This window comes from Saccopteryx bilineata, chromosome 2, assembly GCF_036850765.1.
Source record: "Saccopteryx bilineata isolate mSacBil1 chromosome 2, mSacBil1_pri_phased_curated, whole genome shotgun sequence".
Lineage (NCBI taxonomy): Eukaryota > Metazoa > Chordata > Mammalia > Chiroptera > Emballonuridae > Saccopteryx > Saccopteryx bilineata.
The window spans coordinates 290890323-290917342 of NC_089491.1; the positions used below are offsets into that span (position 1 = coordinate 290890323).

Consider the following 27020-nt stretch of genomic DNA (forward strand, 5'->3'; position numbering starts at 1 on the left):
CCTCCCCGCCGGCCGCGCGCCGAGGCCCGAGCGCGATGCCACCGCCCCCGCCGCCGCCGCCGCCGCCGCGAGTCGCCGGGGCTGCCGCGCAGTCCACTGCGCGCGGAGGGCGGGGGAGCAGCGGCGGGGGCCTCGGGCGCTGCTGAGCGGAGGCCGGGCTTGGGCTTGCTCCTCCGCCAGACCCCACCCCACCCTGCCGACCCCACCCCCTGCTCCTTCCTCCTAGGGCGCGCGCGCGGGCACGCGCTCGGAAGTCGGGGGTCGGCGCTGAGAGCGGACAGTGTCCCGGGTGGGTGAGGGCGGTGCGGAGGTGGCGCGTGGGGCAGTGGTCTGCGAGGCGCACGGTCCCCCCGCCAGCGGCGCGCACCGGCCGGTCTCTCCCGCGCGGGCCGCCGCCAGCGCCTGCCCCGCGAGCCCGGCCCCTGGGCCCCGGAGCTCAGCCCGCGGAGCGGCCTCTGGGGGACGCCGCTGGGCGAGAGGAACGCGCCCTTGCCTTTGCCGGGGGGCCCAGCGCGCGGGCGGCGGGATGAGGGGCGGTGAGCGGGCCGCGCGAGCGCCGCGGCCCCGGGGGCGGCTCTGGCCGGTGCTGGCCGTGCTGGCCGCGGCGGCCGGCTGCGCCTGGGCAGCCATGGACGAGTGCACCGACGAGGGCGGGCGATCGCAGCGCTGCATGCCCGAGTTCGTCAACGCCGCCTTCAACGTGACCGTGGTGGCCACCAACACGTGCGGGACTCCGCCCGAGGAGTACTGTGTGCAGACCGGGGTGACCGGAGTTACCAAGTCCTGTCACCTGTGCGACGCCGGGCAGCCCCACCTGCAGCACGGGGCCGCTTTCCTGACCGACTACAACAACCAGGCCGACACCACCTGGTGGCAAAGCCAGACCATGCTGTCCGGGGTGCAGTACCCCAACTCCATCAACCTCACGCTGCACCTGGGTAAGCGATGACAGCCCTGTCCCCCGTACTGCTCGCCGACAACCCAGCGCCCGAGCCATCCTCACTCCTGGCCTCGGCTGCGGGGCCCATACAGCCGCGTGCTGGCTTTGCTTCCCAGCGTGGGCCACCCAAAAATTCCCTTCTCCAACTTCTAAACTAGATCTAGCATTTAACATCCCGCGAGGGCCAAGATGCTTCCTGCCAGCATCTCTGTTTGCTTTTCTATTTTTTATATCTCAACTGGATTCTCGCCCCCTTGATTATTCACCATTTCGGCTGTTTTTGTCCTTCTTTTTTGAAGCATTAACCAGACACCCACACCCGTGTTTTTCTCTCTCCTAGGAGGGCTATCACAGCGCATTTTTGGATCAGAGACAGGAAGGTCCACCTTAAGCACTTTTACTTTGTTGAAATGTCGCTCCAGGGTTGCCGGGGATTGCTCTGCTCTGTTGAATGAGCTAGAGAGGAAAGGGTCTAGGATTAGAGAATCTGAGGGGAGCAAATGCCTTTGCGACAGATAATGCTATGTGTAATTAGAATAGTTACTCACTTTTAAAGCCATTGTTCTTTACAGTTCTTCAGCCTTAATCTAGGGCACAAAGCTATTTAACTGCTAATCCTAGTACAGGGAAAACAAAAGGAAGTGTCTGCACTAGTGCCCTCTGATTGCTGGGCCCAGTTTTGTCCCCGGGTAAAAAGGCTCTCCTTACTGTATTCCCTTGTGCTTTGATTCACAACAAGTGTAGAAACATGTGTAAGTGGCCTTTTAGAAATCAGGAAAAGGATGTATTAAAAACTTCGTTGCTAGGGGGTGGATGAGGATGGACTTATTTATCCTAAAGTATCAAACATCATGTTTGATCTAGATAAGTTTTTCTTCCTCATTGAAATGTATAAACAAGCGGAACGATTTCCTATTTTAACAAAGTAACAAATGTGTGAGAAACCGGCCTTTGATTTGTAGAAGCTGTAACCCTCATTGCATTGAAAATCTTGATTTCACCAGTAGCTGGTAGTAATGAACTTCCAGAAAGGGCGGAGTACCAAGCCATTCTGTCAAAGCAGGATAATTCTGAAAAGCAAATGGTATTATTTGGGAACCTTTGGAAGGAACGTTTTGTAGACAGATATTATTTGGGAACCTTTGGAAGGAACGTTTTGTAGGCAGATGATTCTGTGGTCAGTTTGGTATTTTTCTTTCCACTGCTCTCTGGTACGCTGAACTTTATGTCAGTGTCAAGATGCCAGAGAAGGAATATGACTTACAAAAAATGCTTTGAAAAGCGGAGTGAAATTACTGTGTGTGGAGGGTTGGAAAAGCAGTATTTAGTATCTTTGTAGTTGTAAATATCATTTTATTTGTAGTCTTGACATTCTGAAGATGAAAGTTTTTGAAAATAAGTTTGTAAAGTGAAACTCTGGGACACATTTTTCAGAGATGGAAGAAGTAAAATGTACTGAACTCAGGTTTGCAAAGGTATTGGAAACATAGAACTAGCAGTGTGGTGGGACCACATACCCTTCTAAAGACTGCAAGACACCTAGGGTTTCCTGAAACTGTGGGGCTGTTCTTTATCTGTTTTCTCCTGTTACATTTTTAAAGTTGGCCAAGATTACTTTTGACATTTACAGTTGCCCCTTGCCATATCGCGGTTCACTTTTCGTGGTCTCACTGTATTGCAGATTTTTAAATTGTATATATCTAATTTTGTATCGCGGATTTTTCGCTATATTGCGGGATTTTGTCATATATAGGTATTTTTATATATTATTTTAATTATTTTTGCTGTAAAATAAGCACTATAAGTGTGGGAAAGGATAATAAAGTGTGGGAAAGGTTTATAAGAGTGTGGGGAGGGTTTATAAAGCCATAAAATACATATAAATAATAAAATAAATATAAGGTCTGTACTTGGTGGATTTTTGCCTATCGTGGGATTTTCTAGAACCTAACCCCTGCGATAGACCAGGGACCACTGTATATCGATCTGTTTTTTAGATTTGACTTGTTAAAGTTTCTGCGTTGAGTTTTGAATTCTCACGAAATCTCATTTGATCTATTTTCAAATATTAACATCTTCAAAGAAAAGGCAGTGCCTCGATGTCTCAAAGTGCCTGAAAGTCATCTGACAATTTCTGAGCAAGAAGGGTATCTTATTCAGGCAAAGGTGGGGCTGTCAGTCTTGGCCTCTGAGTTTTCTGCTGTGTGTACTAGGCAGCAAAAGGTTATTTCAGGTGGTTGTAGAGGTGGGTAGATTGTTCAGTGATTACTTCTCTGTTACAAAGATAATGTGGTGGGTAAGACAGTATCAAGTCAAGTCAGGTTGCTACTACTGGGAAGTCGATATATTAACTCTGGGTCATGGTGATTAAAAGGTCAAAAGAGATTTTAGAGTTCATCTACTTAGGACTTTTTACTCTAACTATATGTTTGGACTTGTTTTTACTGTAAATTTTTTCAGTTTTTGATAATATTCTTGGTAAATGCCGTTCATAAACTATGGGTGTAAAATTCCTAAGTTAAAAAAAAGTTATTTAAAATAGTTTTCATATGAGTATTGTGATTAACTGTAAAAACATTTACTGTAAGCTTTTCAGATAGACCATTTCTAAAAACTTGACTAGAACTTATTGTACTTGTTCTTGGATCAGAAATGATGCCCTGGAGGAAATTGTGTATGGTGGGGGGTGGGGAGAGTTGTGTGTGGTAGGGTTGATATCTCAATCAATAGCTCTTTCCCCTCCCCACTGTTCCTCCCTCTTTCTTTCCACCCTCCTCCCTCTCTTTTTCTCCTCCTGCTATTAAATGACAAGGATGTATGTATACATGCATGTTACGATCTATAATTTATGACAAATAGGCAAGACCTTATAATGTTCAGTATACAATCCCTCCCTGACTCCAGTTACTCCGTGGGCTCTAGCTAACTAATTATTCCCACGAATTCAAGTACCATGACTGTTTGTGCATCTATTAAATCTCCCTTCCAGTTCAGATTTCACATACCCTTAAACAAGTGATGCATATTGTGCTGTGTCCTACAGAGCATGTGAAACGTGAAGTGAGCAGTGGGAAAGAACTAGTCCTGGCTACCACTTTATGAGGCTTCCTTTTAATGTTCAACTTTCAACACAGTAAACTTTAGAATAAGCCAAGTCCCATTGCACTTAAGAAGGCACAAGAAACATACGTGTTTTTGGCACAGGTCGTAAGTCATACTTGAACTGTAAAAATAACACGGCATAGTGAATGAAAACAGTATGTATAATGTCCAGTGAGTCTCTTCAGTTGCTAAGTTGCTTTAGAGACCACCATGCGTGATTTCTTACATAACCTTCTGGAAACTTTTTGTGTATACACAAATTACATGATCATTTTAACTGGTACCTTTTTTGGGGGGAGAGGCTGAGGCATATTTTAACAGATGGCAAGTACAAATTAGATCATTGTACCATTATCATCACTTGTACAAAAGCCAGGAAAATCAGCGTTGATTCTGAAAGTGTTGATTCTTAAGTAGCATACACAGTAATCCAGGGTGCAGGGTGCAGGATCTCCTCAGATAGAATGAGTTCAGGTTGCTGTGGGAACCAGAACTGCATTTTCTGCCTGTTGTGGGGGGACATCCCAACCAGGCACCCTTTTCTAAACAGAAGTCTTTCTTATTTTGCCTTTAAATCCTGGATCTTCTAACTTCTGCATGGATTATTCGATTGCCGTTTGTTTGGCTTTGGTGTTTTATAATAAGTCATAATAGGTTTTATCAGCATCAGTGGGGTAGTTGATAGTGAGATTATAGCTGAGGATTTGCCTTTTATTAAACAGACTCTTTAACTTGATAGTCATTGTGGATGGAAACTTGGCAGACTGGGTCTTCATCTTGGGAGAAAATAGCTTTCTTTCTAAAAACAATTGGATTAAGGGAGTGCTTATAAAACCAACTCAATCAAAGTTTATAGAACTCCTAAAATTTACACCAAGACCTGATTTGTTGTCAAGCTCCTCATAAGCTTTAGGAACAAATAGTGATTTAAGGATGCTTTTTAATCTCTATCTAAATATCCTTTTTGCATGTCTAAATCAGAATAATTGATGTACAAGGATATTAATTACATTTTATTTTGTTTGGTCCTCTGAATGTCTCTTTAGCATGAAACAAACAGGATTTTTCCCCAGGAAAATCATTGCAAGGTAGGCTCTGACTGTGTCAGGGAATAGTTCACTCTGGTGACTTCACTGTGGTATTTGTGCACCCTGGGGGGACACTATTTTAGTTTGTCTCACAAAGGCCTGATTTACACTTTGCAGGTTTCAACTTGAGAAGTGAAGGAGCTCTTCTTTAATGGCCAGGGGTTGTTGAACACAGTTTCATAAAGCCCTTGTTTTCCGGTTCTGCAATTTACCACTTTTTCTGTAAATATCTTCTCCAAGTTTCTAAAGTATTCAGAGAAACAGTGTACACATTGGGAGAGAAATTGGAACTTATAAGGCACCCCACCCCTCCCAACAATTTTGTCATTGGCCACATTTGTGGGAGGGATAAGGTTTGACTACTTCAATTCCAAATCCTTTTAGGAAGTTGGATATGCCTTTTGCTATGCACTCCTTCCCCCTGTGCATACATTCTCATGTTACTGCCAATGATTCTTCAAACATTTTTTGAATACCCACTAAATACATAACACAGTACACCATAGAAAGGTGTAGAAGGTTGAAGGTCCCGCTTTCAGAAGTTTATACTCTATTAGGTGGAATTTTCCTACTCAGTTGTAATGTCATTGCACTAATAAATCAGGAGCTCCTTTATACTACTATTTCACAGTTTATAAAGCCTCCAGTGTCTCAGCAATTAGATTTTCACAATTCAGTGCAGGCGAAAGTGAGGGTCCTGAGCTAGTGTTTTGACAGAAGTCCCCATGGAGGTAGATTTTGACTCCTTAGTCTAAAGCACTAGCCCCTGGAACTTTTAGCCTCTCTAATAAATCTCTCAAAAGAACCAGTTTATTCTAGGAACCTTTAAAATACAAGTTCATGTCCACACTGGTTCAGAGATACCAGACTCCCTTGGTTTTCCTCTTAGTCCCTCTCTGTTCCTCTTTACTGGTTTCCAGAGCCTTTTTGTGGTGCTGCTCACTCCCTGGATGAACTCTTAATCTCAAGGCTTGGTTTACTGTTTGCAAATCAGTTAATGCTAAATTTGTATCTCCAGGCCGGCCAGTTCTATCTCCAGACCGAAAGACTTGTTGGGCACACGATCAGTTTGGGACGTCCAGAGGCCATGTCCAAAACTAAATTCACCCTTCATCATTGTCTTACCCAACTCAAAGCCGTATTGTAATGAACAGCACTGATGTTTAACTATGAGGCTCTTGACCAGTCTTTTGCCAAGTCTCATGAAAGATAACCATGCTTGACAGGCTCTCATGAGGAAAGATTACTCTGTTTGGTGAGCAAATAGGATCCAGTGCTGGAGGTGGGTCAGTTCTGGGCAGCGATAACTCGACCCTATTTTCTCCACCTGTTCTTACTACCATTTGCCCAAGAGTCCACTCTTACCTCCTATACCCAGCCATGGTGTCTCTTGAATCCTTTATCTCTACCTGACTGTAGCTCCCTATCGAATTTCACCTGGATTGCTGCAACAGCTTCCTAACTAACTGGTGTTCTTTCTGCCTCCAGTGTTGTCTCCGGTATTCCGAAAGCCACCTTTGGACCAAGTGGTGGTTCTCAAATGCAAGTCTGGTGATACGATCCCCAGCTAGAAATTGTGCAGTGGATCCTCAGGCCTTTAGGATGAAATCCAGACTCCTTGGAGTGAAGAACAAGGCACTTTAGGATCCAGACAGTTTTAATCTCTAGGCTTTTTCTTATTTTAATTCCCAAAGGGCTGCCTGTTTGGTTTGGAACACGTCTTCCTGGTGTGGCCACCTTTGGGAATCAATCCTTCCTCAGTGTCTCTGTCTCTACTCATTGTGTTCTGTGGCCTGTCTTAGGTGTTCCACATTCTTGTCTCCACTTCTAGACCATGAATTTGAAGGCAGTGGTAGCGACTTAGCCATCTTTTCAGTTTGGTGCAATGTAACTAACAATTAATTGCTTGCTAAAATAAGGGCTTAATCTGCTCCTTATCTTAAACTACCTGTTTCAGAGGAGACAATTTCTTTTTCTTTCTTTTTTTGTTGTTGTATCTTTCTGAAGTAGGAAACGGGAGGCAGTCAGACAGACTCTCCCGCATGTGCCCGACTGGGATCTACCTGGCACGCCCACCAGGGGGCGATGCTCTACCCATCTGGGGCGTCGCTCTGTTGCAACCAGAGCCATTCTAGCACCTGAGGCAGAGGCTGTGGAGCCATCCTCAGGGCCCGGGCCAACTTTGCTCCAATGGAGCCCTGGCTGCGGGAGGGGAAGAGAGAGACAGAGAGGAAGGAGAGGGGGAGGGGTGGAGAAGCAGATGGGCGCTTCTCCTGTGTGCCCTGGCTGGGAATTGAACCTGGGACTCCTGCATGCCAGGCCGACGCTCTACCACTGAGCCAACCGGCCAGGGCCTCAGAGGAGACAATTTCAAGGTGCCTACGTGCTGCCTCTGTTCCCTTGCCTAAGTTACTTGCGCTGAGATTTGTGAGAGGGACCGCCTGGGATTTGTCAGCATCTTCTTTCTTGTGAAATGAGAAAGTTGGAGTTTTGCTCATTTGGGCTTAAATTGAAAGCTGGCTGAATGGGTTTACCAGCAAACTCATTTATAGAAATGTCCCTGAGGTTTTAGAGTATTGTGCCAGACTGTGGTGACACTAATGATGTCTGCTTTTCTCTCCACGGGTTCTTCACGGGGGCCAGCCTAAAATAACTGGGCCAGGGCAGCCTGGTGCCCTGGGCAGCTCCATATTCATGGAATAAAATAAAGCAGACTTATCTCTTTCTTAGACAATGGCGCTCTCAGATCCCTTGTGGGAGGAGAACCTTGTGGCAAAGCTAGGAGATGAATTAGGGGATTTACATGATTTCTTTTAAAACTTTAGGAGTTCTATTCCCTTGGCTTCCTCCTTTTACTCTTTGTTTCCAGCTGTGTGGCCGCTTCCTGTTCGAGTGAAGGCAGCATCGGGTTTTTATTGTATCGTCTTCCTTGGATGTTTTAAAATCTTCTTTGGATTTTTAAAAATTCTTTGTTAGTTTATCTTTCTTATGTTTTGAAAGTTCTTGGGAATATCAGTCCAGTATTAGCCTCCTTCACATTAAAAAAAAAATTCTTGACGTAAAAAGTATAAATGGTTTTGTGTAGAGTTTGGGATACAGTGGATTTTGTTTCATGATGATCAGTCACAGTGTACCCGAAGGTGTCTGCTGACCAGAATGATTGCCCATGGCAGTGACAACAGAGGTACCTGCAGCCTTTTTTTTTCTTCCTTTATAGTTCTCACTTTATGTTCTATATCTTGACTTGGGTGGAGGTTACACAGGCCTATGCATATGTGCAAATTCAGAACTGTGCATTTAATATTTGTGCACTTCATTGTATGCACATTATTTCTCTCTCTCTCTCTCTTTTTTTAATTAAGTGGGAGGCAGGAAAGCAGAGAGACAGACTCCCACAAGTGCCGCGGCCGGGATCCACCTGGAAAGCCCTCTATGGGGCGAAGCTCTGCCTATCTGAGGCCCTTGTTCCATTGCTTGGCAACTGAGCTATTTTAGTGCCTGAGGCAAGGCCATGAAGCCATCCTTAGCACCAGGGCCAACTTGCTCTAATCAATCGAGCCATGGCTGTAGGAGGGAAAGAGAGAGAGAGAGAAAGAGAGAGAGAGAGAGAGAGAGAGAGAGAAGGGACAGGAGGAGGAGTGGAGAAGCAAATGGTCGCTTCTCCCTATGTGCCCTGACGGGAAATCAAACCCGGAACTTCCACAGGCCAGGTCAAGGTTCTACTGCTGAGCCAACTGGCCAGGGCATTATTTCTCAAAAAAGAAAAAAAGAAACCAGTCATAATACAAAATCATAGATAGGTGATTTTATTTGTTTTTGGTATGGTTTTGGCTTAAAATAGAACACAAGAATCCAAGGCTTAATTGTCCAAGATATATTTCTCTTATTGTCTTTCTTCTTGCTACCAGCAGTTGCTGGCATTAGTAGGTGTTGACTAATGTATGTTGAATGAATGGACAAATAAGTGACCCAGCTGTTCTTAGTTGAGATATCGGCTGGTTTTAGTGGAAGTACCTGCAGAGTGCTTTCAGAAGAGTGGTCAGGTGAGCTTCAGGCAGAGTCGGGAGGTGGAATGTGGGGAGAGCAGTTCTTTTCCCTTCTCACCTGTATTTGAGCAGGTCATGGTTTTGGTTGATGCTTTTTGGTTTGAAGATGGTCAATTTGTGGTTTTTGCTGCAGGTGGAGAACTCTCTAAGAAGGTCTCTGTGTGGTATGCACTTGGTTACAATGTCTGGTTTTTATATAACTTGTTTAATTTCTATAGTGAAAATGAAATGTTCCACAAATTACTGGTATCTAAATGAAGACCCTGTCTTCTTTCCTTTGACATGTTCTAGGTAGTGGCTGCTTCTCATTGAGCCAGTAAGTCTGAAGCTTGAATTGTGTGGCTTTCTTAGAGAAGTTTATGAAGTTTTATGAAGTATTTATAACTAAGTGAAAAGTCCTACCCACTGAAAATGAGATGAGCTTAATGGATTGGGATTCTAACTAGTTAGTAGACAAAAATCTTACGTGAATAAGGCAACTAGTGAGAAAATTTTTCATTTATGCCCATTGTAATATGGGATGTATGGGTAACAATAGATGTTGAAACATTATATCCTCAAGTAATTTGTAATGTGCTTGAGTAGATGAGACAAAAACATTCTTGTACAGGAATTCAATGGGATGATATAAACACAATAAAATAAATAATTAAGTTGAAACATTTTGAAGTGCAAAGCACTTTGAATGAAGAGTTGTGGATTGCAGTTAGCCAGGAAAAGCTCCTTGGGTCTTGAAGAAAATACCCATGTGGACATGAATGGGGAACTTGCCAGGAAGGGCGAGCTGTTTGAATGAAGTTCTAAAAGAAACCAGATAATGGTGAGGGCATTGTTTGCTTTCCCTGGAGTAGTGGAGACAACACACAAAAAGGATGATGGGTCCTGGGGAGATGAAGAGCTTGAAAACTAGGTGTCAAAAGGAAGTACAGCAAATTACCTTTCATTGAGTGCCTCCTGGCTATCTCTTTGAATCTTTACAATCTTGAGAATTACCCTATTGGAATAATGACATAAGCTCACTCGTGACTTCTCTGAGGTCAGACAGGCTGAGTTGAGGCTGGAATTGAACCTGTTGTGGATAGATTCTGCTTCTGCTAATCTGCCACGTTAGAACGGAGCTGATAAGCAATGGAGAACTGTAGGAAGAAACTGACTTGGAGAGCGAAATGGACTTAGACAAAACCGAGGGGCTGGACCCAGTTTCTCCGATAGCCCCTGTTTGTGGAGCTCTGGATCGTGATGGCTTCTTTGAAAAAGGGCTTTGCACTTCTTTGTTGGCAGTGGGAGGATTTTAGGTTTGGGGGACTTATACTGGTTTTATAATATCTAAACGTTAATGCTTCTAGGATTGTCTCAGGAATTTATTGAATTTCAGAATGAGATCCTGGGGTTTGTCAGTGTCTCCTGACAGGGCAAGTGCACCTCATACCCTGTTTCCTGGAGGGTGGTCAGGGGAATGCCACCTTATCTCCTTTCTGTCTTCTCCATGACTGCTTTCTGCTGCTGGAAATTGCTGAATGCAGTTCGGTTGCTTACTTTATCTGACATCCTTGAAGATAAAGCAGCCAGGTCCTCCTCCAGGGTCTATTTCATTTCTTGGCTCCAAGCAAATCCTAATTATTACAGGGTTGCTTTTTTGTTATTCAAAGTTGCTAACGGAATAGGTCTGACCACCTTTTATTGATCGATTGATTGATCGGTAACTACTGTGGTCCTCGAGATTTGTCACTGTTGTCAGAGTGTGACCCCTTTACCTTGATTTCTGTGTAAGTTATTTGTAAACTCAAACTCTATGTGTTCTATCTTATCTATGCATTTATTTGTTTAATTTATGTCTCTTTGGTCTCCCCAAGCATCGCTGAGAGTTAGGTACAAACAGGGAACTCTTACATACCTTTAAAAAAGTGTTTTGTTTGTTTGTATCTCTGAAGAACAGGGTCATAGTACTCACTCAGGGTTAGGTTAGTATTTGGGCTGTTTTCCCACTGTAGACTCTCCCCACTTCTGGACCTCAGTATTCTTAGGAAGGGATTTTGAATCCCACTTCAAAGCATAGTCCTTTCTCCATAGTCCTGCTTAGTACAAATTGTGTTTCTGTGGCACCATCACACTGTCACATCCTAGTGACTGATGATTGTTAAGAGCACATGCTCAGTTTCCTTTCTGACGGGGAGGTTGGGTGCGATGGCACTTATTGCTACATTTGAAGGATGAGAGTTGGGCTTAAAATCGCTCCCCCCCCTTGCCAATTGGTACAATATAGGAGAAGAAGTTTTTTTCAGGATTTTCCATCAACTCTTTTCAAAGAATATAAAAAGCCTGACTTTAGACCTTTGAACGATAGGGGTTTCAACTGCATGAATCCATGTATATGCAGTTGGCCCTCTGTATCTGCAGTTTTACATCCTTGGATTCAGCCATCCTCAGATCAGAAACACTGTTTTTGTTCCATGGTTGGGAATCCTGGGATGGGAACCCCAGATGCAGAGGGCCAACTGTATGCGTTGTTCTGGGCCATTTTATGGAAGGGACTTGAGCATACAGGTATTTTAGTATCTGCAGGGGAGTGGGGTGATCCTGGAACCCCTCCCTCTGAATACTGAGGGATGGCTGTAGTTAAATTTTGGGGGAGTCAAAAGTTATATATAGATTTTCAACTGTGCAGGGGTTTGCACCCCTAATCCCACTGTTGTTCAAGGGTCAGCTGTGTTCCCAAGGAAGAAGCTTTGCAGTGTTAGAAGACATGGTGGTGACAGCTTGATGAGAATGAGCTGAACATCATTTCTTGAGCTTTCTGTCACTAGCAGGGAAGTTAAGTACAGTTGCCTTGGTTACACTTTTCTGTACCCCTGAGCCCTGTGTTCCTCTCCCAGGGGTTTCTGCTCATCATGACCCTATTCTCGCAGGACTGATGACTTCTGTTGTTTTGTTTCATTAAGGTTTTAGATGATTATTTCAGTGCCATACCATGACCTGGTAGAGAGGAGCATCCTGGGATTTTCATTGAAATTGTGTGTTCTTTTCAGAGGTGGGAAGAAACAAGGGGCTAAGGGTGAAAATTATGGGAGCAGAGGGAGTTGGAGACCAAAAGGGCAGGTGAACACTTCAGTTGCTTTGGCTGTGTGATCACCTCTTCATGGGACAAGGGTCATGCTCTGTGGGGTTGAGTGTCTAGGGTTAAATTTCAGAGAGGTCCCATAGATAGTTTTGAGTTTATAGCATTTTAGGTAATTTCATGGACTAGGAAGTCTATTGAAGACTACAGCTGTAGTCTTTACAATTCTGAGAATGTGTGGGAACATCTGTAATGCAGCTGTAACGAAACTTGTTTACTTTTTCAGGATGGCTTTAGAGGCTCAAACTGCTGTTTCTTTACTGCTATTTCCAGAATTTTTGCCACATGCCAAGAAATGAGTTATCATCAACTCCTGGTGGAATTAGGGGTCGTTCAGTTTTGTGGCTCTTCGGAGATTTTTGGTTTTAAACTTATGCCCACTTGAAAGCTTTAGTATCCTGGCACACGACATGGATGGTGAAACCAGGATATCAAAAGATGGACTGATTCTGGAAACGAACATTTTTCCAGATGTTTGGAGAATGGAGGCTTGTTTTCCATGCCGCTTTCTGTGTTTGTGTATGAGTGTCTCTGTTTTTGTAGGAATGCCCCTTGGGGAAGGGAGGAGCTGCTTTTTGGATTGGGAAATAAACTAGGTGTTAAATTTCTTTGGGAAACCTTTTGAGTTGGTATTGCCACTTCTGTGACAGATAGAAGAGACAGCTTTGTTCCCAGGAGGAAGGGTGGTTTTGGGGTGAAATTCAGTGGCAGGGACAAAAAACTGACTTATTCACATCTCTAGCGATTTTTAATTATGGAATAGGCCACTAATGCTCAGAATCAGCAGTCCCTTAGCCATGCCTGATGAAATAGACCTTGTTTTTGAAATTCACAGCAGTGCCTGGATCCCTGCTGTCTTTTGTTCATCCTGCTAACACACAGCTGTTTTGTTCATACATCATTTTGTGTTCAGCGGCCGGGTTACTTCCTCGGGTCCCTTTTATGGTGAATAATGGACACATGGGAGCTTGGACTCCCAAGTGTGTGGTTATTCAAACAGGAAGTCCCAAGGAAGCCCAGTCACCATGTCAGAGGAACAAAAAAGATGGAGTGGGAAGGGCCGCGGGTGATTCTAGGCCTGAACCACCTGCAGGGATGTAGCTGACGATTCCTGAGACCCAGGCATTCTGCAGCTTTAGAACGGGATTGTTTCTTTGGCATTGTGTCATTAAAAAAAAAAAAGAAAGAAAGAAAAAAGACATTTGGCATCTTCCACCCTAATCCATAAGATAGAAATGGAGATGAGAAAAGGAACGGGGCAGCTCTGCCTGTGGGGATGGGTGTGTATCTTAGGAAAGAAAGGGCAACAGCTCATCGTCAAGGAAGGTACCAGTGAGGCTGTACCCCGGAACGGGCAGAGGTGGGACTTCACAGGGGCTTTGAGAGCTGATGGGGCCGGAGCAAAAGGTGATACTCCGCACAGCCTTTGGTGATGGAGCGCTGGAGGAGTTGAGGCCATGGAGAAAGTGGGTTCTTGGTAAAGAGCATACATTCTAGTGGGACAGCAAGAACGTGTTTGCCAGCAGATGTACTCTAGGACAAAACAGACAGTGCCTACGAGGAGGGTTAAAACCCCCTGTGGCTTGTGACTGCAGAGGAGATCTGATTATGGCTGATCAAGATAAATGACTGCTCAGAAAATTTTATCTGGTGGCTCTTTAGATTCCTACCAACTTTGAGATTCTTTGATTATGTGATAGGGGACTTGTTAGAACGAGTCAAGTAAATCCTGCTTTTAGGTTTAAAAATGAAAATTAAATCTGTGAGTAAAAGAAGAGGGAGCTGTGGGTTAGCCACAAACAATTTGTATTAAGCAAGTAGGGCAGCGACTTTCAACCTTTTTCATCTCATGGCACATGAACACTAATTCTTAAAATTCTGTAGCACGCCAAAACATATATTTTTTTGCTGATCTGACAGAAAGATTCATTTACACTGGACAGTTATCGTTGTGTTGGCTGTTGTCATTTTTTTTTTTTTAAATTTGACATTCTAAGGGGAAATTGGTCACTGCTCCTGACTAAATAGTCAGGTATTGTATATTTTAAAAATTCTTGCAGTGTACCTGTTGAAAATCGCTAAAGTAATGTGATGCAAATGCTGAAGAAAAGAATTCGGTTTTGGCCTTAATTAATGGGAATACTAGTACTCAAGTCAAAGGAGTGCTGGTTATGTTCGTTGTGTGGTTGGAACTCTGTGTCCTGTTCCGGTGATAGCAAACATGTTCACACAGCGCTGGGCTGCGTCTCTCTCTCTCTTCTTGTTTTTAATTTCTCTCTTTCTCTCTCTTTGCATGTTTATTTCTTTACCTCCTACTTGTCCTTCCGAACTCATGGCAGATTTCAACTCCAGGGAGATATCATTGATCTCTGATTCCTCCTGCCCTCCGCAGCCCTTGCCCTTATGTTGATTTTCATGTAGTCATTCATATCTAACAACCAATACAGTAAACACATTGCATGCCTATGATGTAAGAGCTCTATTGTATTGTTTTTCTGTTTCCCCCATTAGACTGAGTTTATTGAGAACAAGTTGAGTTTATTGCTTCCCCTAACAATTATTTATTGAGTGCCTGTTATGTAAAAGACACCACCAAGTGCTGGAGACAGGGCAGAGAAGACCTAGGTCTCAACTTCTGGGTGACAAGCAGGTAGTACGAGGACCTAGACTAGGGAGGGCTTTACTGGCTTTCTTTTTTCCATTGGCTTTACTGTCCTAGTGTATAGCATGAAACCTTCGATATAGGCGCTCAAACGTTTGCTGAACGAATGAATTCCTATCTCTATGGGGCTAACAGCCACAGAATGCAGATGAGGATGAGAAATGGCAATTTTGTGTAGATATTTTCCCAAGATGGGGTTTGCCTTTTGCATAGGGTTATCCAAACCAGACAGGTGGAGTGTGTGGCCAGTGCATGACATAGCTTCCTTACCGACATTGTTAGGTAAAGGCTTACCACTGTAGCAAAGAGCCCCAACAATAAAGTAGTTTAAAAAACATTGACGTTTGTTTCTCTTCCATGGGGTGGTCCTGAGGTAGGTGGGTCACTCGATCCACACAGACATCTGGTACCAGGCTCCTCTCTTCATGCCCTGCCACCCCTTAGGTGCCGTCCTTATGTGTGCGCCCTGCCACCCCTAGGTGCCCTCCTTATGTGTGCGCCCTGCCACCCCTAGGTGCCGTCCTTATGTGTGTGCCCTGCCACCCCTAGGTGCCGTCCTTATGTGTGTGCCCTGCCACCCTTAGGTGCCGTCCTTATGTGTGCGCCCTGCCACCCCTTAGGTGCCGTCCTTATGTGTGCGCCCTGCCACCCCTTAGGTGCCGTCCTTATGTGTGCGCCCTGCCACCCCTTAGGTGCCCTCCTTATGTGTGCGCCCTGCCACCCTTAGGTGCCGTTTTTATGTGTGTGTTGAAGTTGGGTGATTGGCACCTCTTGTTCCAAAGGGTAAGATACTGCCAGGGATTGTGTTCTTAATTCCTAAGACCGAGACCCAAAAGTGGCTCACATCATCGCATTATCTGCCACTGCAGAGCACTCAGTCGCCTGGCCACTTCATATACGCAGTGGAGGCTGGGAAACGAAGTCTAGCTGGGCTGGTTGTGCCCAGCCACAAGTCTGTTAGGGTGACATAGAGGAGGACCAGTTTTGGCAGGTGGCTCCGGCATGCTGACACTTCTACTCTGGTGGTACACTTGCCACTGCTGTGCTGCAGAGTGCCCCCTCTCCCAAGCTCTGCTCTTCCTGGAGCGCCTTCTCCAGGCTCCCATTCAGTGGCTCATACATTTAGGAATTGGAGCTAGAACAGCTAGCAAACTGTGGACCCTCACACCTTAGGTCTTCAGAAGAAGAGGCTCGGAAGAAAAGGGGTGCCTGCTCATCCTGCTCTTCTCAGCGTGCAGCCTTCACTCTCTACCTCTGCAGAATTCATTTTTTTCTGAGACGTGAGCAGTTTTCACCCCTCCCCCCACCTCCCCCAGGCTCCCACTTGGCACCGAGACCTCATTGCGTTGGTGTTGAGCACTGACCACTCTGTATCAGATCTAGCGCAAGGAGCACCACCCAGGCGGGATCTTGATCTGGTTGACAGTTTGGATCATGTTTACCTTCAGCTGTGATGGATGAATCAAAGCTATTGTGAAATCTAGATATGATTTAGATCGAGAATTCCAGGAATGATAAAACAGTGCCTGTTGTTGGCCTGACCTGTGGTGGCGCAGTGGAAAAAGCGTCAACCTGGAATGCCGAGGTCACTGGTTCAAAACCCTGGGCTTGCCTGGTCAAGACACATATGGGAGTTGATGCTTCCTGCTTCTCCCCCTGTTCTCTCTATCTCCTTCCTCTCTCTCTCTCCCCTCTCTCTAATAAAAATGAATAAATAAAATCTAAAAAGTAAATAAAAAACAAACAAACAGTGCCTGTTATTTGTACCACTTATTGGCCACTTGAATGCACAGTCTTGTTCTGAAATCTTTTTTACTGTGTGATTATCTTTTTCTTGAATATGAGTTCATGGAGGGCAGGAACTGTGTTTAAATAAACGAGATCAGCAACTTAGTGCTAGGAACTTGACTTATGGAATCATAGTCAATTTAGTAAAATGAATGTGAATGCATAACACCCACAGGAGTAGCAGTACCCCCCAAGCACTTCCTATTCCTGCAGCGAAATCTATTTGCACTTTAGGAGGATTGAAGGCTTCAAGAACCTCACACTATTTGAAGGGCATGTATTGTCAAATGTTGGAAAAATCCTCTGCTGTTGAGCACTTTTTAAAGTTTGGTACACAGATAAAGGAGTGTGGGCTGTGTCACACTTTGTTATGTCTACCACTTCTGCAGATGGTGATAATAGACCTACTAAAGACCAGCTCAAAATTTGGCACCCAGTATGCATTGGATACATTGATTATTATTATCTACATAAATAGATCAAGTCCATTTAATAGGAACTTTTATTTTGTCAAAAGGATGAGATTTAACTGATTTATTTTGAGAATTTAGGTGAATGGGTTGTTAAATTTTGGTAAAAATACTTATTCTGTTATTCTTGTTCTCAGAAGCAGGTCATTCCGGTGACATCTGGGTCCTTGCTCTAGTCACACTTCATGCATCTCCCTGTCTACCTGCCTACTTACCACGGCTTTGTTTTTCTTTCTGTCTAGTTGTTTTAGATCAGTAATAAATCAGTGTCTCTAGGAATATTTTTCAAAAACCCCTCATGTTAAGGATGAGTGTGTAATTGGTTGTAAATGTGGCTTTTACCTGGAGGGTTCTCTCAGCTTGGTTTTGCTTTCTAAAAGATTACGGTCTCCTTGAATTATATTTTTTCCTTAGTTAAACTCATTGTCCTTTTCTTTCTTTCTTTCTTTTTTTTTTTTTTTGCTCAGACTCCTTTGCCATCACCCTTTGCCTAAAATATGTCATGTCCTCTGGGCTTTATTGCTCCATTTTTTTTGAAGGAATTTGCCTTCTCTATATAAATTTTTTCCAACATTCTAGAATTGTGCATACAGCAGTGTACCGCTCACTGGTCGCTTGCACATACTGTCTTGTTCTGGAATCCTTTTAATGTGTATTGCCTCATAGGAGTTCATTGAGGACAGGAACTATATTTTAAACCATTGGGTCAGCAACTTAGAGCTAGGTACTTGACTTGTGAAATTATAGGCACTTGGATAATTCTTTGGTTGTTTTGATAAATCAGAAACTCAGTTCTGAACTGATAGGGAAGTATAGGACCACATCTAACAAATATGTCCAGACTGTGGCTTTGGAAGAGTGTTTGAAAGAGGCATGTTCACTAATCTCTGGAGAAAGGCCACAGAGCTGTTTTCTCAAAGTTTAAGACATCGCCCTTCTTTTGGACGGTAATAATAGAAGATTTGCCTGTTTGTTTTGATGGATTTTCTTTTAAGAACAGGAAAATAACTGAAACCAACTATAAAATTGTTTCTTTTTAAGAAGCCTCCCCTTCCTTTCCAGGATCCACAATGCCAAGTTAAATACCTTTCTTTTTTAGGATAGCACAGTTTCTCAGACTGAGACTTTTTTATTTTTTTTACAGGGACAGAGAGAGAGAGTCAGAGAGAGGGATAGATAGGGATAGACAGGAACGGAGAGAGATGAGAAGCATCAATCATCAGTTTTTTGTTGCGACACCTTAATTGTGCATTGATTGCTTTCTCATATGTGCCTTGATCGTGGGCCTTCAGCAGATCGAGTAACCCCTTGCTCGAGCCACCGACCTTGGGTCCAAGCTGGTAAGCTTTTGTCAAACCAGATGAGCCCGCGCTCAAGCTGGTGACCTCGGGGTCTCAAACCTGGGTCCTCTGCATCCCAGTCCAACGCTCTATCCACTGCGCCACTGCCTGGTCAGGCTCCTTATACATTCTTTTTTTTTTTTTTATACATTCTTAATACTAATTACCAGCAAACACAGAGATTATTGCTCTGGGAGGAAATTTGTCATCACCTAGACTCCTGATCATCTCTGGAGTTTTTCGAAATACATGATGTGAATTACTATGAAGAGTTGTTATGTATTTATAGGTAAGTACAAGGTAAAAGAAAGAAATATATTTGCGCAGCAGACTATTCAGCGCACAGAAATTGGAGCAGAAGTGAAAACTTCTCTATGAAGTAGATGAGTAAGTCTAGGAGCACTCCTTCCATCCTGCATATCTGCCACGCTAGATTTTGTGTTTGAGTCCTTGCTTTTAAAAGAAAATAGTTTTACCATCCCCAGACAATGTATTGCATGTGGTTGAGTTTTTAAAGATGGTTTACTATGTGTTGTCATCTACCTACAGCTTGCTTTTGTCCCTCAGTACATCTCTAAAGTGTAGTTGTAATTCATTCATTTTGCATCCCGGTGTCTGATTCTGTTAAGTGATTATACTACAGGCAATTTATTGGTTATCCTGCCAAGGGACTTGATCTTGTTGTTGTTAGTATGAATAATGTCCTGTGAGAATTCTCACGCATGTCTCCTGATGCTTATGTGTGAGAGTTCTTCTAATGGGGTTGCTGGATCATAATAAATATTTTCGACTCTATGAGACCATGCACATAGTTTTCCAGGGTAGCTGTGTCAGTCGAATGCTCACCAGCAGTGTTAAGAGGATATTGATCCCCGTTTGGTATTGCTAGAATTCTTTCATTTTTGCCCTTTTGATATCTAAAATGATATCTCAGTGGTTTAATTTATAAGGTTGAATAACTTTTCATGTATTTATTGATCTTTCATATTTCCTCCCTTATAAAATGTCCCTTCATGTCTTGTGCCCTGTTTTTCTTAGTGATTGTTAGACTTCTCTGTATATTCTGGATACTAATGCTTTATCAATGACGTATTGTCTGTATCTTCTACCAGTATGTGATTTATCCTTTTTATTTTCTTTATGATGTCTTTTGGGCAGAATTTCTTAATTTTAATATGATTAAATGTTTTCTCTGTTTATCATTTTCTCTGGTAGTAGGCCATTTTATGTCATCATATATTTTCTTTTAAGGGTCTTCTAAAAGTTTTCAAATTTGCCTTTTACATTAAATTCTTAATTTATCTGAAATTGATTTATGTGTTATCTTCTCTACTAAGGCAAATCTCTCCTAGGGCTTGCAGCTTATTATTCTTCTAGTTTGGTATATAATATCCCATCTTTGGGTCTCTGTTCTTCCATGTAAATTTTAGAATCAGGTTGTCAAGTTCTTCAATAACCTCTATTTAGATCTTGATTGAAATTAGATGGACTTTTCACATTTCTTTGGGTTGAAGTGACATCTTGACAATATTGAGTCTTCCTATCCATGAACATAGTATATCTTTAGGCCTTCTTTAATGAATTCCAGTAATTTTTAAATTCTCTCAACCTGAGCCTTGGCCTTTTTTTCTGTTAGATTTACTGATTTACTGTTGGGTACATTTTATTTTTGTTGCTATTATAATTTTTTTCCAAAATTACATTTTATACCTTTTGGTTGATGGCATATAAAAATGTAACTGGTTTTTGTATGTTGATCTTATAGCCACTTGCTTAATTCTCTTACTACTTCTGATTATTTGTCTTTAGATTCTCTTGGGCTTTATCAGTAGACAATCATTTGTAAATAATGACTGTTTTGTTTCTTCTCACCAATCCTTAATTCTTCTATTTATTTTTTCTTTTCTTTGTGGGTTAGAACAATACACAAAATTTCTGTACAGATATTCCCCTTAAGTATGGTGATTTCACAAAGCTTCACTAATTTCAAGGATAAGAAATTTTTTTATTTAAGGTTGCACTTCATTGTAATTGTTGAGGCTATTTTTTATTCTGTGGCATAATATTTATTTCTGTATTTTTCATCCTGTGATGTAATATTTATTTCAGTAAGCTACCTCACTTCCTTTTTTTGTAAAGAGATGTGCTATTACTACAAAATTTTTTTCAGCTTAGTTTCTACTTTTTTGCTATTAAACCACTTTAAGGACTATGCTGGGCACAGGTTTCAATAGGTTAAAATAGCTCTAAAATATTAAACTTAGTAATACATGGGTATTACTCCTTTGATAAAATTAGTTACCAAATTAGTTATTCCCCATACCGTTTGACATGATAAATGGTAATTTGGAAAATGAAAACATTGCTTTTTATAAAATTCATTGAAGACTTGATAAAAACACTTGTTTCTCTAAAGCGGACTGTCTCAGGGGCAAGTCCAGGAAGCCCTGACAGAGGAACCGGGGCTTTATTTTGTCCTTCAGAACTGAATCACTCTCGATTGCAGAGTTTGATAAATTTCTCAAGCTTTGGAGATGTTTTTTAGGACAGTTTTCTTGGTTTCCCTGTCATTAATGTGGGTCATAGACTTTAAGCCCTTTCTTCCTCTACTCTTTAAAACTTAGTACACTTTGAAACTTTCTATCTGAGAAGTGGTTTGAACTTAAAGGTTTTGGATCAAAGAATGGTGACTCTGTGTGACTTTGTAGAAAGATTGTCTTGTATGAACGTAAATTGTGATAAATGTGATAAATGTGACGTCTTTTAAGTTCTTGGAATAGATAAGCCCCATGGTGTCATTCGTCGGTCAACCCTGCAGAAGTAGTTCTCAGAGGAGTGTGGTACTGTTTCTCTAGGGACATTTAATGGACAGGTGGTAAGGGGATTTAATGGGGGAGGGGAGAGGAGGCAATCCCACACAAAGAAGAATTGCCTGAGTCCTGCCTATCTTTGGGATTTCTCAAGGGACATTTGTGCTATTAAAAAACTCAATTATAAATATCTGAGTTAGATTATAACTTTGTCATCATATAAACACAGGGCTTTTATAACATAATTTTATTATACATGATTTCTTATGAACACCAGTACTTTTTGAGCTTAGCAAGAATTTACCAATTAAAAAAGTTATTTCCCTGCCAGGAATGCCTCTGGTGTTCGGGTTGCCCGAGCAGCTCAGGTATTGGTCACTCTGCATTTCTGCCACTCACGATCAGAGGGACTCTGTGTGTATTGTATATCCTAATTTAGCCTCTTTTGTAACATACCAAATGTAAAGAAAGTGTTGCTAACATTCAGTTAAAAATTTGAAATTTGCCTTTATGACTTTTCCTGTACGTGAATAGTAATCATCATGCCAACAGAATTTTTTCTTATGAAGCAATGAAATAATTAAAATTGAGTATTTTATAAGGCAACAGGCTGATCAAGTTGGTAGAGTTATATCATTTTCCCTCGTGTCTTCTGCTTTGACAGTCTGTAATTTGTCCTGACATGTTATATCCACTTAGTTAAAGCAGTATTCCTCTTCATCTTAAAACACATAGGTAAATCTAGTTGTTATTATTTCTGACACCAGTTTTCATTGCAGTATTCACCTAGATATCTGCCCCTTCATTTTCTGTGTGTCTTGGACAGAATGATATCCAATCCTATTTTTTTTTTTAATTTTTTTTTTTTAATTTTTCTGAAGCTGGAAACAGGGAGAGACAGTCAGACAGACTCCCGCATGCCCCCGACTGGGATCCACCCGGCACGCCCACCATGGGGGATGCTCTGCCCACCAGGGGGCGATGCTCTGCCCATTCTGGGCGTCGCCATGTTGCGACCAGAGCCACTCCAGCGCCTGAGGCAGAGGCCACAGAGCCATCCCCAGCGCCCGGGCCATCTTTGCTCCAATGGAGCCTTGGCTGCAGGAGGGGAAGAGAGAGACAGAGAGGAAAGCGCGGCGGACAGGTGGAGAAGCAAATGGGCGCTTCTCCTGTGTGCCCTGGCCGGGAATCAAACCCTGGTCCTCCACACGCTAGGCTGACGCTCTACCGCTGAGCCAACGGCCAGGGCCCCAATCCTATTTTTAAAAATTCAAACTTGTTATAAGTAAATAGGTACGAGTGTCTGATAGGCTTGTTATGCCTTCTGCTTTAGTAATCTTAAAACTTCTATCTATTAAAGTCAGTATGTTTTCTTTTAATTCTGTTTTATGTTACATTTAGGGCTACACACACAAAGAGATACACACCACTTGGAAGTTATATGTGTTTTAGGTTACACCCCTTACAGATTTCATTTTGGGATGGTAAAGTGGAGAGGTACTACAAATGATTTATTGTAAAAAAGGGCAGGAGTCTGGTAAGTTTGAGAATCATCCTGCAGCAACTCATCCTCACATATGTGGTCTTCTGCCTCTCCCTCCGTGTGCTTACCCTGCCCACCTCCAGTCTGTCATACGTGGAAGCCAAAGCCGCCCTCCTAAAATACCAGGTGTTACTTCCCCAAATTTATACCTTATATTAACTTTTTGGTGTGTACAGGGTGGGGCAAAAGAACATTTACAATTATTCGTAAGAAAATAACACTGATTAGTAAGTAATAATACAAAAACAAGCTGTTTTGTACACTTACAACTATAAACCTACTTTTGCTGCACCCTGAATATTGTCTCACCAACTAGAGACATGGGAGGCAGGGCCGTATCTCAAATTTGTTTATATCTCTGACATTAACAGAGTTCTTTGTAGCTAGTGAATGCTCCAGAAGTGTTTGCTGATATCTTTAGTCTACTTTCCCCCCATTATGGTGGAAAGTTGGAGAAAGTTCTTTATTTTTCTTTTCACCTCTCCCTATTTGCTATGCACAACTGCTTTTTAAATGAGTCTCAGCAGTTAGTATCATCTTGATGTTTTCCATGGTGGGGGACATGTCTACCATCCTGGGTGCAGAGAAGATATATAGCAGAGGTCGGCCTTTTTGGCTGAGAGAGCCATGAACACCACATATGTTATTTTATTTTTATGTATTTATTTATTTATTTATTTATTTTTTGTATTTTTCTGAAGTTGGAAACGGGGAGGCAGTCAGACAGACTCCCACATGCGCCCGACCGGGATCCACCCGGCATGCCCACCAGGGGGCAATGCTCTGCCCAACTGGAGTGTCGCTCTGTTGCAACCAGGGCCATTCTAGCGCCTGAGGCAGATGCCACGGAGCCATCCTCAGCGCCTGGGCCAACTTTGCTCCAATGGCGCCTTGGCTGTGGGAGGGGAAGAGAGAGACAGAGAGGAAGGAGAGAGGGAGGGGTGGAAAATCAGATGGGTGCTTCTCCTGTGTGCCCTGGCCGGGAATCGAACCTGGGACTCCTGCACACCAGGCTGATGCTCTGTCACTGAGCCAACAGGCCAGGGCTAACGCCACATATTTTAAAATGTAATTTTGTGAGAGCCATACAATGACCCTTGTGCGTTAGGCATTATCCAATAAAAATTTGGTGTTGTCCTGGAGGACAGCTGTGATTGGCTTCAGCCACCCGCAACCATGAACATGAGTGGTAGATAATGAATGGATTGTAATACATGAGAATGTTTTATATTTTTAACGTTATTATTTTTTTATTAAAGATTTGTCTGTGAGCCAGATGCAGCCATCAAAAGAGCCACATCTGGTTCGCGAGCCATAGGTTCCCAACCCCTGATGTATAGGAATGGTGAGGCCTTAATACCGGTCTGTCTGATTGTAATTAGAGCATTAGAATAAAATGTGGCTGGAGCACTTCAAAAACTTTACTCTTTTTTTTTTTTTGTATTTTTCTGAAGTTGGAAACGGGGAGGCAGTCAGACAGACTCCTGCATGCACCTGACTGGGATCCACCCAGCACGCCCACCAGGGGCGATGCTCTGCCCATCTGGGGCATTGCTCTGTTGCAACCAGAGCCATTCTAGCGCCTGAGGCAGAGACCATGGAGCCATCCTCAGCGCCTGGGCCAACTTTACTCCAATGGAGCCTTGGCTGTGGGAGAGGAAGGAGAGAGGGAGGGGTGGAGAAGCAGATGGGTGCTTCTCCTGTGTGCCCTGGCCGGGAATCGAACCCGGGACTCCTGCACGCCAGGCCGATGTTCTACTACTGAGCCAACTGGCCAGGGCCAAAAACTTTACTTTTTAAAGATTTGCTTAACTGTAGTGAATGAAGTCTTGGTTTTTTAATTTTATATAAAAAGGTTATGTTAACACTATATTATTGACGTTTGTTATGGTAACTGTTTTCTCCAATGTGGAATTTGATTTATTGTGAGAGTTTTTGCTTTTGCTTTCTAGTGAGGGAATTTGTTTCTTTTGTCTCTAAATACTGTATTCTTGTATTCTTATTAAATTATAAAAAATCATTCTGAACGTTCTCTCTTCTGTGTGTGTTGTATTTATTTTATTTATTTATTTATTTTTTTAGAGGCAGAGATAGACAGGGACAGACAGACAGGAACAGAGAGAGATGAGAAGCATCAATCATCAGTTTCTCGTTGCGCCTTACGACTTCTTAGTTGTTCATTGATTGCTTTCTCACACGCGCCTTGACCACAGGCCTTCAGCAGACCGAGTAACCCCCTGCTGGAGCCAGGGGCCTTGGGTCCAAGCTGGCGAGCTCTTTGCTCAAGCCAGATGAGCCCGCGCGCGACCTCTGGGGTCTCAAACCTGGGTACTTCCGCATCCCAGTCCGATGCTCTATCCACTGCGCCACCGCCTGGTCAGGCTGTTGTATTTATTTTTAACCTGGGTTATAGCAAGAAGAGTTGAGGCAATATCCCTGGTAAATCAGATCTGGAGTAGACACCGGGCATGACCACCCCAGCCACCAGCTGAGTACTACCAAGTGACTTCAGTCAACACTATGTGGAGCACAAGAACCATCCAGCCAAGTCCTTCCCAAATTCCTGACTCTCAAACTCATGAGATATAAAAACAGTTGTAGCCACTGAGCTTTGAAGTACCTTGCTGTGCAGTAATACATAAGTAGAATAGTTACTGAGATGCTGGGGTTTGAGTTGGAGAGCCAAAGCTGTTCTTTCCCAAGGGGAATCAGTCTGTCTTCCTTCCTGGACTTGCTACTTAAAAAGAACCTGTGGTCTTCCTCCCAGCAGAGATTGCCCTTCTCCTTGGCTTCGACTAGAGAGCAGTAGGAAGGGAGCCAGGACTATCCCGAGGCTGTGAGAACTGAAGCGTAGCCCAAGTTTCAAACCAAGTAACTGTCTCTGGGATCTTGTGTCTGAGAGAACAGACTCTTTTCTGGTCAGTATCCTTTTGTGTCTACTGAGTAGGAGGCAGATGCAGGGACCCACCTTGAGCGTGATCTCCAGGAGAGAGTAAATGAGAGTAACAGGAAGAACACACGCTGTGTTCAGACTCTTGCTTTCCATAGGTTCCTGCCTTTCCCCTGATCAATAAGCTTCCCTTTCATTGCCTGTCAAAGAAAAAGTATATATATGTATAGCTCCTGGTTGCCATTCAAGGTACTCTACTCTGTGGGCCCAACACTGAACCCGTAGCTTTCACACACACCCCCCCCCCCCCCGTTTTCCTACAATGGCCCCCTAGCTACCTGTTCATTTGTGTGTAGCTCTCATGGCTTTTGTCCTCCTGCTGCCTCGCCTTAAGTACAGCCACTGTGGCTTTTTGGGTGTTTGTCTTATATCCCTTGGTAGATTATGAAGAGTATGAGGACAGAGAAGGTCTTATTTATAATAAAAATTAGCGTACATGAAATTATTTACATTAAGTGGAAACCTTTTCTGTATTTGCATTTTCTTCTCTCTTACTCCAAGAAACAATATGAAAGTTCTTTAGAGGTTAGTGACTAAAACTTACGGAATTACTGTCTTGAGAGCACGTGGGTTTTCTTTTGCAAACACAAGTGAATGAGGCAGGAGGCTTACTCGGTGCTCACTCACTTATGTTTAATGTAGACTGCAGCTCTCTGTGATTCTGCCTGTCCAGGGAAGGACAGTTCTGAATGTTTCTGTGAGATTGATTGTACAGGAATGCTGCAAGTCAGATCTCTTGCTAGAATTTTACAGTGTATTACATATAAAAACCTGAAAAATTTGCCTAAAAATTGGATTTTCCTTCTCCAATTTTAGTAAGATCAGTTTTTCTCAGATAGCTCTGACTGTGGCCCATTAAGAAAGATACAGGCCCTGGCCGGTTGGCTCAGCGGTAGAGCGTCGGCCTAGCGTGCGGAGGACTCGGGTTCGATTCCCGGCCAGGGCACACAGGAGAAGCGCCCATTTTGCTTCTCCACCCCTCCGCCGCGCTTTCCTCTCTGTCTCTCTCTTCCCCTCCCGCAGCCAAGGCTCCATTGGAGCAAAGATGGCCGGGGCGCTGGGGATGGCTCTGTGGCCTCTGCCTCAGGCGCTAGAGTGGCTCTGGTCGCAACATGGCGACGCCCAGGATGGGCAGAGCATCGCCCCCTGGTGGGCAGAGCGTCACC

At 43.3% G+C, this 27020-nt stretch overlaps 1 protein-coding gene across 1 annotated transcript in view; it reads left to right on the forward strand.

Annotated features, from left to right (window-relative positions):
* Window positions 1-70: 70 nt before the first annotated feature.
* LAMC1 (laminin subunit gamma 1) overlaps window positions 71-27020 on the forward strand; it is a 131788-nt gene continuing 104838 nt past the window's right edge. The window contains exon 1 of the mRNA XM_066261309.1: window positions 71-938. Within this exon, the coding sequence (XP_066117406.1) occupies window positions 527-938 (412 nt within the window). The 5' untranslated portion in view covers window positions 71-526. The remainder of the gene's footprint in view (window positions 939-27020) is intronic.